At 37.9% G+C, this 12,555-nt stretch overlaps 1 protein-coding gene across 1 annotated transcript in view; it reads right to left on the bottom strand.

The window, feature by feature from the left end:
• Positions 1 to 12,555, bottom strand: part of PIEZO2 (piezo type mechanosensitive ion channel component 2) — a 288,279-nt gene that overhangs the window by 115,830 nt on the left and 159,894 nt on the right. The window contains exon 6 of the mRNA XM_041399290.1: positions 2,569 to 2,779. Coding sequence (XP_041255224.1) covers positions 2,569 to 2,779 — 211 coding nt within the window. The remainder of the gene's footprint in view (positions 1 to 2,568; positions 2,780 to 12,555) is intronic.

Below are 12,555 nucleotides of genomic sequence, written 5' to 3'. Positions count from 1 at the left end.
CAGCATTTGTTAAACCTTAAACTGGACAAGATGTGTATTAAAATTTTTGATCCAATTAGTTTTCTGCTAATTATTGCAATTAGCTTTAAAGACTCCTATTAACTTTGAGACTAGAATAGAAGGATTTTTTTTTTATTTGTTCAATTATGCCATATCTCAGCACTTAGAACACAATCACTCTCCAGACTTTCCTCTGAGATGGAATTTTTCTCTATGTAAAAATGCTTCATAAAGCATGGATAAAAACTGTGGAGTGGCTGCAAGGGCAGCTAATAGTGCCTGAGACCACCAATAGTGTACGACTTTGAGTACAAGGTGCCAAAGTGGCATGAAGGATGAACAGTGAAAAGCCTTCTCATACAGATATTGAAATATCTTGACATAGTAAAACAAAACAGACCCTGATTCATATATTGAAATGAAGAGATTCACATAAAATCTCCAGAATAATCAGTAAATGTTTGACTTTAAAAAATTGTTAACTCCTAGAAATGTGTAATTTACATATGACAAAGACTCTGCTGTCACACATGCACAGTGTTTTTGTTTTGAACATGTAGCTGAGTATGCCACTTCAGAAAATGTACAACTGGGGAAGGGGACTCAGTGCTCTGCTGGGAGCCTGAAAAAATAAGTTAGGAAGCAGGCAAGATATTCATGTCTAAGAGTGGCAACTATGAGAAAATGATGTAAGAGCTTGCAGCTAGCACAGCAGCCCAGTGGATTCTCTGAAGCGACAGTGCCAGAGCTAGCAGGGGTCCCTGCCTAAATTTATTTTTAGGCTTTTTAACTAGTAGATGTCCAGGAGTCACCTTCCTGAGGTCCAATCTGCAGGCTCCTGGTGGCCCATAGCTCCAGACTGCCTGCTAGCCCTGCCCCTCACCACGTGCTGGTTTGATGTGTCTTTTGGGAGCAGCAGTCCCAGGGATAGTCCTGAGCTGAGCTGAGTCCAGGCACTGTAAGGACTAATACCCACAGTCATGTGCCTGAGCTTCACCATCACATTTTTCTCAGCATATTTTAAGCTTTCACCTATCATGCTGTAAAACTTCACCCAATAATTTCTGCCTCAAGCCTGTAACTATTTCTTTTCTTCTTACAAAGAGACATTTTGTCTTTATTTCCAACACTTTTGAAGAATGAGAATACATGATATCCTAAAATAAGTTATTATGGCTAGTTACTCTGGCTGTAAAAATTACAAAATTTATTTCTGGTCTGAAATCACCTAGGTTTACCACTTAACTGTTGGCTCCTGTTATCAATTCCACTAGATGAAATACCTCAAAAAATAGAAGCACTTTGTATCTTTGTCAGTTCTTCTGGGCTGCAGTCAAGTCACCCTTCATCTTTTTGGCACAGTAAGTAGGGAAGTATTTAACTTCTAAAGCTCAAGGTCTCTCTCTGGAGTACATGCTTCTCAGACCTCAAGTACTTTTTGTAACTCTACTTTGAACACCTCCCACTTCTTCGCTTGTGTTGGAACTCCACAGGCAAGATGCCCATCACCATTCAGAAGAAACTGCCCCCTGCCACCGCTGCACAATCCTTCTGCTTCCCCTTGAACATGGATGATGCTCACCTATGTAGAGTGGCATCAGGCTTTTTGATTTTGTTTATTTGGGTTTTTTTAAATGACATCTCTCTTCCCTGGTGTCAGGCCCTATGGTAGCCTACATATCTTTTATTTTTTGGATATATTACTTTCCATTTGGCTACATGTAAGGCTGTTTAGCACTCTTGCCTTAATGAAAGAACTTGCCATACTAAAATGGCCACACCTCCAATCTCGTCATTCAGTATCAAACTTTTTTGTACAACTGTTGTTTTATACTTCATATACTGACAACTTATATGTTAAGTTGTAATGTTTATATGTAACACTCCATTCAGACATGTGAGTTGGCAGATAAATGCTAATCTACAATTCCATGATCTAATTTTGAATTCAGTAGTTACAACCTATAGTAATTTGTAGACTTCTGTTCTGGCTGTAGCTGATTATGTGGTATTAAATCAAATGTCTTATAAAAAGGTAGGCTATATAACATCAAAACAACTACTCTTACCAACTAAATAAAAAAACAACAGGAATTCTGCTTATCACTCTTTTTTTACACACTACAGGGTCAAACAAATAACTTTTTTTAAAGGCTGTGTAAATACAGTTCCTTTTTACACTTGGAAGTGATGAGACCAAATCTATGAATTCACTTTAATGTAAATATATATGTGTGTATATATATACACATACTCACACACACACACACACACAATATAGTAATAGAAATAGTAATTTATAATATGGCCCCTATTCACCATTTGGTCATAAGAGCAACTGTGAAAATCATAAACAGAATGACAGGGCCACACAGTATCAGCACAAAAAAATTAAGCAACTCAGCATATTCCAATACTTGCCAAAGAGTTAATTTAATAAAATCAGCAGCAATTTCTTTTCCCTTAAAAATTTCCATTGTTACTCCCACAGGTGCCAAAGTGCCGAAAACTCATTTGTTAAACGCAGAATCTAATGGGCTCCTGAGGAAATTTTTCAAATACACCAACCTGCTGAACCAAGTAAAATTGTAACAACAACTTTTCCAGTGGTGATTATCATATTGCCAATAAACTCCCTCAGTTTGGATGCTAGGAAGGCAATTCTACGCAGCAGTTTTAATTTCATGGTCTCCTCAAATTCTGCTTCTCCACAGTCATCGTCATCCAGATCTTCTTCATACATCAAAGCATCATCTGGCTCTAATTTTTCTCTTACAGCCTAAAGGAGAAGGAAGGAAAGAAAAATAGAATGCAAAAACACAGAGAGAGAGAGAGAGAGGGAGACAAAGGAATTTGAAATTAAAACCCACGCATATATTATTTAACAATGAAGTTCTTCTTACAGTCTTTGACTATGCCAAGTAGTGAGACATAAGAAAGATGTACTAAAGCTAGAGATGTACATTGATGGTTTCCACTTCAGAATTGTCTCAAAATAAAAGGTTGTTAAAGGTGGTCTCTGGGAAAGGCTGCACAACAGGCTGCTTGCACATTTACACATGAAATTTGGTTTGATTAGTTCAGCATTCTTAGCAAGATAAGCATCTTGCTATCTAATATCTTTTAAACTCCTCTTCGCCTCAAAGGTTTCAGTTATAAGTTCCAAAAACTGTAATCCCTGGGTTGATATTGCTCAACGGATCTCACTTTCCAAACCCATTTTTCATCAACCCTTTCTCTAAATGCAAAACCAAGAATGGAGCAAGTAGGAGTGATCTGGAACGGGGCAACAAGGGTTGAAATGAATGGACAGATAACTCACTGGTGACTAAAGGGCAGTTTGGGAGAGAAAAAGTAGACTAAGCAGAGGCTTGGGGAGAGAATGAGAAATGTAGAGATCAGTTGATGGTGAAAGAAAAGGTGAAAATATGAGCAAGAGAGACAGTGAAATCTTAAGTGATCTACAACAATTTAGCAGGGGTGATGAGACCAGTCACTTAGAACCGCACAATGGAAAAAAAGAAAAAAAAAAGGGGGGGAATGTGGAAAGGTCTGTCATACTTGAGTAGTTTGTTAGGATTTGGCAGTGTTTTTCACCCTCAAGTCTCCATTGTATCTTGGAGACCAGAAGACATACACAACTATTGAGTGATGCAGACCAAATCATCAATCCACAGTGAGAATCTGCAGGATTAGCAAGAGGCCCACACAAATATACAATTTTTGGAGAAATTAGTCATTCATGGAAATGTAGGGGCATATTAAAAAAAAAAAAAAAAAAAAAAAAAAAAAAAAAGAAAAAGTTTTTGGGACTGGGTCTCTTTTTGGGGAAAAATAGAATAGCTTTTTTGGCAGTAATTTAGACTTGTATTAGCTAACACTAGTTCTGGCCAAACCATATCTCTGTGTGAAATTAAAAAAGAGAGATTAAAAAAGAGAGATTATTAGTATTTTTCATCAGAACAGCAGTTTTATATGTATGGTGACCTTTGGCAGAAAAAATTCCACACTGACAGATAAGATTGCAGTAGGAACAGATGAACTCCCAGCCTACTTAACCAAATTCTTCTGTACCATTACGTGGATTCCCAAAAGAACAAAATTCCCTGTAGATGGCTTCACTCCTTCATTCCACCTCTAAGTTTGTTGCCAGTTTTCTTCTCTCACTTTAGAGCATTAACATTGTTGTGAATGCTCAGGAAAACAAATAAGTGAACATACAAACAAACCTGCTTGTTCTAAAGAATCTCTATTTTACAGACAATGAAATATGTAATAAATACAGAGGGCTGTTCTGGGAAATCTACATTTCTTTTGGACTTATCCAGCTATTTCACTAGCAATAGATATATTTTACATGGGGTATAGTAGAATTTTAATTGCTTTCTTATTTTCAGCATTCACCTATACAGCTCTCAAAATATAAATTATTAGCTCCTTATGCAAAATAATAGGGAGATGGCAGCCCAAATCTGCAGTCATCACATTTCAAGCCATGTAGGACAAAGAGACATTCTATCTGTTCATCACTGCTGCTCATATCTGAGCTCCTATCCCAAGGATAGGAAACATTAACTATTCAGAAAGAATGCTGACAGTAGGCACAGCAATACTTTCTGCCCTAACTTCCACCAGAGCTGTTTCAGTGAGAAAGTTAAACAAAGGGCAAAAGTTATGATCATTTTTGCTTGTGTCACAAATACTAGATTAACATGTTCTTCCTCTAGTCCTTTTGGGTCCAATCCTGCTTCTCCTGTTCTGGTTCTAGTGCTCTGTGCCTTGTGCTTAACCAGTGAACAGTGAAACCTTCAATAGCATCCATATCCCAAAGAGAGAGAATGAGTGAGATGGATGGACATTTAAAGGTTTTGAAAGGGCACACTTACTAAACATAGATCTGTGTGAAGGAAAGCCTTGTTCCTTCAGCTTGCTGAAGACAATACACATTAAAACATACACTCACTCAAAAAGTATATAGGAATCACTTCAAAATAAATAAATTCTTTCATGGAAGGCCATCAGTATTCATCTGTCTTTGAATACTATGTTAAACATGAAAACAGGATTCATGTACTTATTACAGCTCAAAATTGCTGATTGCTATGAACTATACATAGGCAGAAACAGGAAATAAAAATCTGAAGAGTCACAAAAGAAAATAATAAAATATTCTCCAAACAAGCAGAAAATGTTTTTGTGAGGAAAATGAAAATAACCAAAATATTTTTAAGTATAAATTGGAGTAAAACACACAATACTTTCAAACAATAAAATAAAAAGGAGGACACGGAAGTAAGGAAAGCACACAAAACATGCCAGTGAAAGGTGGGACTTGATATACTTTTCTGTCTCTCATCCCTACCTGCCTTCCTAATCTCAGGTGCCAAATGCCCAAATTCGCATCTCAAAATCTCCACAAAATAGATTTTTGGATTTTATGTCATAACTAGGACCATAATTTTTTAGCTTTACCAGGCTATTTAATCTTGCTTCATTAATCTAAAGAACATTTAGGCTATATTTTGCCTTGAGAGTTAAGCATTAATAATCTAGTCCTGACATGTATTGCACAGCACACCCAGGGAGAAGCACTAGGGAAGAGGACATTTCAATGGACCAGGATATAACTGAAGCTGAGAAGGAGATGATGTCTAAAGTTTCCATGGACTGAGGCTTCTATACTTTAAGCATAGCTAAAAGCTTCAGTGTCCAGGAGTTGCCAAAGAAGTTAATGTTCTTTGGTTTTAGCTTTTATTTAGATATGAAAATATGAATTGCAAGTTCAGCAAGAAAATGAAGACATCACGAACATTCACAGGAAATGAAGATCAACCTACTTTTTGTGTTACTGAGGTCATCAGATGTTGGAAAGAAAAATTCAGCATTCTGAGCCTCAGGAAATACCAAACTCATTTCCCAAGTTTTCCCTCTAAAACTGCAAAAGTCTGTTGGGAGTTGGAGTTCTTCAACCGCTCCCCTCAGTTTAAGACAAGCTGGCAAATGGGATCATCAAGAACAACCATAACATGGAGTCCCAGAAGCTTTTTCAGAACCGATACATGTTGGTTTGCAGCTTTTTCAGGACAGCCAGAATTATCAATGATATGGCTGTGCAAGAATTGCCTCATTTCATGACACAGTTGATGGTTATGTCAGCAAAAATGGTGACAGTTAAACAGCTTTTAGTTTGATTTCACTGTCTTTTTTTTTTTTTTAAAAAAAAAAAACAAATTTATCTGTTTTTAGTTCAGTATCCAGGATGAAAGACCATGTTCCTTTGCTGAGTAGATGGAAGGCCATGTTCCAGAGTATGTCAAAAGGCAAACTGTGGATTCCCTACTCTCATATTCACTGCCCTCTAACTGGATCATCTGGGCTGGCTTTCCATTTTCTCACATTGAGCACGTCCAATGGCAGAAGGCAGGCAAACAGTGAACAGTTTTCACATCCAACATGGTGATAATGTGCTTGTTGTTTTAACACTTTCTGATGATTAAAAACCCATACAAGTACACACTCATCACAGAACACCATTACTTCAGTCAGACTGCTTTGCAAAGCTCTTTTTTACTATGTGGATTAGTCTAAAGCTACAAACCCATGCTACATAGGCTACAGTTAGAAAAATACTTTTACTTCCATAATAAATTACCTATTATGCAATTACAGGATCCCTGTGGATGCTGATTAAATCAAATAAACTTCTCCATTCAAGCAGTATAGAGCATTTGTGAAGCCATAAACATGTGTTTCCATGACCCTTGCTCTGCAGAGCAGGGCCCCAGGACTTTTTATAAACAAACTAAATGCAGTTTAGGTTTTTTAGCAATCATGTGGAAGTCCCTGGAGAATTTATTGTACAACACTTTTTTAAACTGCCAAACTGAGATAGAGAACAGGCAAGGAAACAGTACAGCTCCTGTGGCAGCTATGGCAGCTGCTCTTGTGGCCAGGCCAGAATGTCCATTAGCTACTTTGGGGGCTGCTTTTTCAACATCCAACTTTTAAATGTTTCATCTGGTACAGTATAAACACTACTGCACAGAGATATCCTCTAGTCCCAGAGATGTATTTACTAACAGGAAGCCTTAACTCTAACCTAAACTCCATTTTTGCTTCAGAGCGCTCCTTGCTTTGTACCTACTTTTAATAGTATTGTGTCTGTAAACACAAATTTGATCATTTATTGACTTTTCAATTCTAGAGGGGACACAAATGAAACCCTTCAAAAATTGAAATACTGACAGCAAGAACATTTAATTAGCCAGAATTATTACACCTAAGGGGATGCAAGTCTCACAACTCCCATCCTGCTGAATACATTGCATTAATTATTGGGACCTCTCAAGCATGCACTGCTAAGCTCACAAGAGTAAGTTCCTGTGGGGGTTCAGGTGCTTCTTCATTATACTTGGCTCATAAATGTTGTACAAATAGCCTCTTTTCAGTATTTTGAGACTCCTAGCCAGTACCAGGAAATAGAGAAGAGTTACACTTTTCTAGCTGTAGCATTCCAGACCTCAGCACAGACTTCTAACCCCTGCTGCTGATAGCCACACCAGATTCTCTCAAGAGAGTTGGATTGTCTTCATGCTGCCTCATAGTTTGGGTGCCCTGGGACTCACAAGCACACCATCCTGCTGACACTGCCACTGTAAAAGTGTGATTCTCTCAAGATATCACCACTGAGAACTGCCTCTTTACCTCTAAACAGAGATTTTTATTCCATACCTGTGATAGAGTAACACAGATATGATTTGTCACATATCTAAGTCTGTTAAAACCATGAGGCCCAGGTTTCTGGACTTCCCATTTCAAAAAACTCCTGTAATGAAGAGTTTGGTTTAGGAATTATCTGAGGAAAGCTACTTGATTCAATTTTACCAGCAGAACAATAGAAGGAGACTCTCTCCTCTCACGCTTAGTTAAATTGCCTCTGTAGTCACTTAGTGACTGCAGTCAACCTATCATAACATGACTGAGTTCGTACTAATAAGTTTGCTCTAAAAATCCTCTTCCCCCCTTAAAAAAGATCTTCAGCCTTTATCTTCAAATATAAGATAGTTGCAGCAGTAGGAAGACTTAATTACTTACTTGCTTTTAGAAGAACCACACATGCAAGTGAATATAGAAAAAACAATCAAAATAACACAATATTCCTTAGACAGACCCAGCTGTGAGCAAAAAAGCTGGAAAAGAAACTGAACTGCTACTTCTTTTACCATCAGAGGAACTGCAAGCCCTTAATGTGATATAAATGACTGTAGTTTCAACCTGTGGTCAATACTAAACCATGTTAACAGAATCATTTATTGAATTTTCAATTTTGCAAGAAAGCATAAAACTCCACTGCTCTGAAAGCATCAGCATGTGAGAAGTGGCCGTCCTTGCTTTTCCTGCCACAGAATGGATTCAAGCATTTCCACATAAACGATCCCCACGTGTCACTAAACTTGATTCCTACACAGATGGGGCTGCTTAGCAACAGTATCTTTAGGGTCATCCTACGTGAGGTACATGGGATCTACAGAAAGGCAGAGGGGAGCACCAGCCTACCCAAACAAGGGAGTGGGCATGGAGAGGAGGCTGCGGGCTGCAAGCTGGGATAGAAAATGGAAACTGTGACTTCAGGGGAAGGCCCTGCTAAATGAGCTGAGCTAATCAATTGTGGGACTGCAGTGAACATTTTGGAAGGTATGACATTAATGAGATAGATTCATCTCGGAATTTAAAGAGTTTATTTTAATAACTTATATTACTCAGCTGAATCACTGAAAAGAAAATAATAAATTAACTTTAAGTTATTTAGATATTACTGAAAAATTTTATCACTGATACATCTTAAGTGTGCTAAATCTTGGGTTAAAGGCCCACACAGAAAGATAGATGTAGATCAGGAATAACTTTCAGTGTGTTTGCAGTAATAAATGCCATACATACACCTCCACAGTAAAATCTCCTGTGGGAAAGAGTAACTCGTTACAAAAAAGAAAAGGATCAGCTATTTACTGGAAGCACATAAGGACAGAAGCATTTAGCGAGTCAAAGGAAATTCAAAATAAATTAATAAAGACAAGCACTGTTCTGAATCAGGATAACAGGAAGGCAACTCATTAAATCCTGTATACAATAGATATTGTACTGAGAGATCCAGAGATTATTTCACTTCCCAAAGTACCCATCACATCTGAGCAAACACTGAGTGATTTCAGCACACAACTCACTGGGCCAATATTGAAATACAGTTTCACATCTCAGCTTCACAAGTTTGGCACAGAAGCCAAATGCAAAAGAGAGGAAAACTCTTTTGAGTTTTCCTCTCTCAAGCATGAGGCAGAGTTTAGTGGTTTGGCCTGAGACAATTAAACACTTTTTAAATGGAAAGGAAATAGGAAGAGTTGGGTTATGACTACAAGGCACAATGCAGTTAACTGAGATAGAGCAGGTATGCACTGCACCTATGTGGAGTAATTCCTGGCCCAAGAAATACACCTACTGTACCAGTATGCATCTTGCTAAGAAGGAGAATAAATACCCAACCATGGTGCTGTTATTTGCAAACCAGAGTGACTTGGATACTTCTCCAGTACCACGCTTAAGAACCTCAGACTACTGGGATGAATAGGAGAATGTGATGTCTAATCCTCAAGAGGATCCAAAGTCACTTGTCTTCTCTCTTGCAGAACAACCTTAAAGAAAGATGTTTTTTCTCCTAATCAGAGAAATTAATTCTAGAGAAGGAAACATTATATTGAAGCAAAAGAGCAGAAGAACTAAAAAGGTTATAAGGTAGCTATGAGTACATGTGCAATATAAATCAGATGTTTTCTAACCACTAGAAAAGCAAAATTACAGAACAGGATCATTTCTGAAACAATGGGATGAAGGAAAACTGCCCTGTTTTCAAGATGGTGCATTCTACCTTCCAGAGGGAGTTGTGTGATACAGCTGCCTGCAGTAACAGCAGACTGAATTCCGTGAGCCAAGGGATTCCTTCTCCTGCTGTGTTATTCATCACTTAGGCCGTCCAAAGGCACTAGTATTCCAGGATTTTAATCTCTTGGTTAATAACTCTGTATCTCAAAATTTGGAAGGGAGAACTGTTAGTAAGCCCAGTGAAGAGCTGCCACAAGAAGAATTGCATCCGTGTCGCGTTTCTGCCCAGAACAGGACAGGTGCACACCGAAGTTTCCTGCCCAGCAGGCTGACAGCCTTCGGTAAAACAGTGCACTATGGAACACCATGTATCTGCAGCCTGCTGTAGTATAATTACGTGTTTGTGTTAAGACTTATCCAAAGACATGTGCATCAAACCAAGGAGCTAATGTAACTTGTAAACTTTTGACCCTTGTTAAGATGAGATGCATTAGAATTGTTACTGAGGGAGGCAGCTGTGTAAGGTCTGGCAAACTTCACCACTGCAAACATCACAAGCAAAGAGATAAGGGAGCCTCATCTACTCTTAAAACTGCAGAAAAAAAAAAGTTTAAAATCCTGTTTATACCATGTTCAAAGCACACAAAGACCAAGTGGGTTTGACCAGTTCTCCAGAGGTCAGAATCAGAGAAACATTAATAACCAATTAGAAAGAGTAAGCTAGTGCTGTGCTTAATACAGGCAATAAGAAAAAAAAAATAATAATAATAGAGGCATCATTAGGAAGCTCAAACAAGCCAAAACATTCCAGCCCTCTCTAAGAAGTTCTTTTTCCATAATATTTCCCACAATAGCAATAATTTTCTATCTCAGAAGAGAAGCACATATTGAAAGAGGTGTTGCATATGGGAAGAAGATGTTTAGAGAACCTGGGGCCAAAGCATCCCATGTCAATGACCACTAATCAAGTCAGGCGAACTTTTGATACTGCTAAAATCTAATTAAATTAAGACACAAACACAAAGCAATAAATCATCTAAGGAGAAATATATCTATCACAGGCTTCAAGAAAAATGGGCAGGTCCTGTAGACGGGGTCATGGACACCACTGTAAACTGCTTAAGGCAGATTACATGTGAAGGCAAGAAAAATGCCACTGCAAAGACTGGGACATCAGACCTTTCTCAGAGCTTTTCACTTCACTTATGTAGGACATTCAGGTAGGTGATATGTTGATAGAATTGCTCAAACCTAAAATCTCTGAACCTAATAATCAATGTCATAATATCATTTAAATCAACAGTAAGACCTAACCTGAAATGCTGAGGAACTGATAATCTCTGCATCTCAAAAGAATATTGCAAAACTATAGTTTATTTAAAAAAAAAAAAAAAACCTAATTAAAATGACAAAAGAAATTTAAAAAAAAACCCCAGATATTGCTTAGCCTTTAAAGGTCAAATATAGAAGATAATAAATACATTTGATTTCTCTTACACCACCTCACTCTAATTAATTACATGTAATACAAGGGACCTTCCATAAAATTAAATAGTGTTAAACTCAAAATAAAATCAAGAGCACTTACTAAATTGTGAAAGTCCTTGCTTCATGATACCACTGAAGCCCAGAAATTAATGAGGTTTTAAAAGAGTCTGGGTAATTATATGTTTAACAAGGATTATTCAGAGTAGCTATAATTATAAACAACTTTTTTTTGGAAGGGATTTGAATCCACATGCTTTAGGACTAAAGTCATTCTCACACTAGGAGAGATCAGGATAAACTGTAGTATTGCAGAAGGGTATTTTCTTATTTGCAGTTGTCCTTATCCAGCAGGGGCCAGCTACTTTCAGGATAAGGATACTGGTCTAAAAGTGTAATTCCTATGCTAGAATGTCTTTGGACAAGGTATTGGACATTCTCGGAGCCTGTCTGTTCTGTCCTGCATGGAATGTACTGCAGCTACACTTGGGGACATGGAGCAAGTGAGAGCTCTCAATGCATGTAGAAGACAAACAGCCTGTCACTGTTTAGATGGACAAAGCTGGGAAACCAAGCATTTTAGTGCTTCTGTGTGCCCAAGGACACAGGAGCTGAGAGACAGATGAAGTAATAGACTTGAGGACACAAACCAAGTTCGTGGCCAAAGTGAGAACCATGATGGTCCTCCCAATTCCTGCCCAGTATCTTGACTCCAGGCCAAACTCTCCCCACGTTCTTCTCAAACTTTAGTTTATTTTTTAAAAAATCCTCTATTTCCTTTTTTTTTTCTCTTTTTTTTTCTCTTTTGAAATCCCAAACAAATCTCTGACTGCTGCAGAAAAGAGGATGGGTGGTAGCTTTGGGATCAAGCTTGCCCCAGATTATGAGACAAAGTAAGGACCTAATGGTCCTATTTGCTTTCTAGAACATCATGCATGAGAAATGAACTTCAATGGGCAAGGCAGCAAGTGCTTTATGAGGAAGATGCATTGAAGATTACAACAGGTTTCTTTTCAAGTAAGATCAACACCTCTTCTAAAGTTTAAGTTATGGAATTGCAGAAGGGTTTTCCTTTCTGTCACTGTCACTTAAAACATTAAGCAATTCATCCATAATCTCAAGAAAAGGCTACTTCCTTTCTAATACCTATCAGACTGTATATACTGTATTTGCATTTTGACACATAAACCGCCA

Source organism: Onychostruthus taczanowskii, unplaced genomic scaffold, assembly GCF_017590055.1.
Source record: "Onychostruthus taczanowskii isolate IOZ18803 unplaced genomic scaffold, ASM1759005v1 scaffold16, whole genome shotgun sequence".
NCBI classification, from domain to species: Eukaryota; Metazoa; Chordata; class Aves; order Passeriformes; family Passeridae; genus Onychostruthus; species Onychostruthus taczanowskii.
The sequence above is the reverse complement of the archived record's forward strand: the minus strand, read 5'-3'. Positions and strand labels throughout refer to the sequence as shown.